The sequence below is a fragment of the Penaeus vannamei genome, chromosome 16 (assembly GCF_042767895.1).
Source record: "Penaeus vannamei isolate JL-2024 chromosome 16, ASM4276789v1, whole genome shotgun sequence".
Taxonomy (NCBI): Eukaryota; Metazoa; Arthropoda; class Malacostraca; order Decapoda; family Penaeidae; genus Penaeus; species Penaeus vannamei.
In genome coordinates this window covers 37,400,964-37,403,463 of record NC_091564.1, presented here as the reverse complement: position 1 = coordinate 37,403,463, position 2,500 = coordinate 37,400,964, and the positions used below count along the sequence as shown (strand labels likewise).

Here is a 2,500-nt window from a genome sequence, read left to right as displayed (position 1 = left end):
TCATCACCATTATTTCGTATTTATGTGCACGCAGAAACCCACACTCACACACATCCAAACCCACGTACACATCCAAATTAAAGCATAGACGAGAATCGACCAACTCACCCTCCTCTCCCCGGGTTGCATACTGGTACCACATCGTCGCATACGAGATGAGCGTGTCTGCAAAGGAGTTCACGAGAGACATGTCTGTGTAGTCTGCGTACTTGTCTTGCCATTCAGAGCCAGCAGACGCGCGCCAGGAAACGGAGAGCGAGTCTGTGCTTGCTCGCATTGCCTTTACTTGACCTGGAAATCGGGTGACGTCGTTCGATTGGTAAACTCGTAAGGATTGGTTTTGTTTATCTTATGTTGTCTTTATTTTCTGGTCGGTGGGACAGGGGGTTAAGGAAAAGGGAGTCTCAAGTACGTCAAATTGAGCAGACAGCAAGTGGGAACAATAGAAATAAAAAAAATAAAAAAAAAAAACGCTGGAATATATCAGAGTATTTAAGTCCGTAAAAGATATCCAAACAAAACAACCATAACCTCGAGAGTAAACAATAAAAATGACATTTCAACAAAATGAAATGTAAAAAAGGACATTTCAACACAAGGAAATGTAAAAAATGACACTGCATCCTTTCGTAAACACCAACCCTTATCTTTCGAAACCTCACAACTGCCTCTATAACGAAACAACCGCCCCTGTTTCACTTACAAGTAGAAGAGAATCTCCTGCGGTCCTTCTTAACGGCACAGGCCTGGATGAAGAAAAGCTTGGGTTTCTTGATGTACCACTCGATCTCCGTGACGGGTTCGATCAGCTCCAGACGGCGGTGGATGCGCCCGTCCTTCACGTGCAGGTAGGTCTTGTCTCCGTGTCCCATGAACCACACCACCAGGCTGAAGGGAGAGAGAGATCCTGGAATTCCATGTCGTTGGAGGTTTTTGTACGAGGACGGTGATGGTGTAATATTCCAAGACACAAATCGTGGGAAGGTCGACCTACCTGTCGTAGTATTTGTATCTTCCTGCCCTCAGTTTGCTGATGATTGACTTGATCTCCTCGGCCGTAGGGTCATTTTTCACGAAGAAGGCGTACTTGTACTGCTTCTCAAATAGCTCCCTGACCTTCGCGAGGTCCTGCGACGCCCCCCTACGCCCCTCCGTCATGAGGAACACGAGGCACAGACCAGGGGACCTCGAGGCAATGGGATAGCGGCCGAGGGTGGTCAGAATGCCGTCGATGTGCGGGTCTTCGGCTCCTTCTCCGAACTTCATCTTCTTCAGCTGGTCGAACAGGAAGTGGAGCTTGTGCGTATACAAGCGGTTTATCATTTCCTTCCTCAGCATCTCAAGGACGAGGTAGTAGAACGCCACGTCCTTCAAGCCTGGTACTTTTTCGAGGGCATCCTGCTCTAGCTCCGGAGACAGGAGTTCCCTTGCCTTCTCGTCGCCCCGGGCCGTGCCGGACAGAATCTCGTAGAGCTGGAACACATCCGAAGGCGAGAGGCTGTCCCCTACCTCCGCGATGACCGTGCACCCCGGCTCCACGAAGAACGTGCTCCCCTCGCTCTTCTCAGGACCCACCGTCAGAGGAATCTTCTTGGAAGAGATAATGCACTCAAAGTTCTCCCTGATCTCCGTCGGGACGGGCAAGCGGAACACCTCAAGGAGCTCGGTGAATCTTAGGATGTCCTCCTCGCCGTCGTTGAGCACGTTACTCTCATCGGAAAAGTTACTCTCGAGTGTACTGCGGGAGTTGGAGTCTGGCTTCACGCAGGAGAGAGACAACAGACGGCACTGCAACTCGCGTCTCAGGGGCGTGATCCTTTTCTCAGCCAAACACCTCTGCAGCAGGATTCAAATTCATGTTGTTGGTTTTCTGATTTATTAGCTGAGAACTAGATGTTTATGTCTATCATGTAGAGCATCTAAAATAATTTTATCTTCCCAGGTTTAAGATACTTTATGTTATGTGGCTCGGGATTTAATTGTAGAAAAAATAAATCATGGTAATACATAAGAAAGAGAATAAGATAGATAAATAAATATATATACCCTGACGAAAACTTTCTCAAGTCCTTACAATAAGAAAATAATTAGATACAAAAACGGAAAAGAAAAGAAATCAAAACAAACTCGACTGAAAACCGGAACGAAGCCATACCTTGAATTTCTCAAGTAATCTTAAATTCGACGAACTTTCGGAATCAGCAAAGATGCCCCCCACGCCCTGAGACGCACCGAGGGCATCGTTCGCTCCAGAGAGGTCGGCATACCGCTGGGTCTTGGTCATCTAGAATTTTTTTTTTTTTAGATGGAAATCCTTCTTAGCGAGTGGTAGTCAGCAAAACATTATGTTAATATAGTGATATTCCCTATGAAAATGTTTTCTTAAGTAACTTGTCTTTATTGTAATTGTTATTATCATTATTATTACCATTATGATGATGATTATTATTTTTATTATCATTAGCATTATTACTATTATTATTATTATTGTCATTTATTA

The 2,500-nt window shown here is 45.4% G+C and overlaps 1 protein-coding gene across 2 annotated transcripts in view; it reads right to left on the bottom strand.

Annotated features, from left to right (window-relative positions):
* Positions 1–2,500, bottom strand: part of LOC113826355 (uncharacterized) — a 25,848-nt gene that overhangs the window by 1,687 nt on the left and 21,661 nt on the right. For both annotated transcript variants that reach the window (XM_070131445.1, XM_027379224.2), the window contains exons 3-6: positions 2,156–2,284; positions 995–1,836; positions 704–888; positions 109–291 (exon numbers count right to left, since the gene is read on the bottom strand). In XM_070131445.1, coding sequence (XP_069987546.1) covers positions 109–291; positions 704–888; positions 995–1,836; positions 2,156–2,284 — 1,339 coding nt within the window. The remainder of the gene's footprint in view (positions 1–108; positions 292–703; positions 889–994; positions 1,837–2,155; positions 2,285–2,500) is intronic.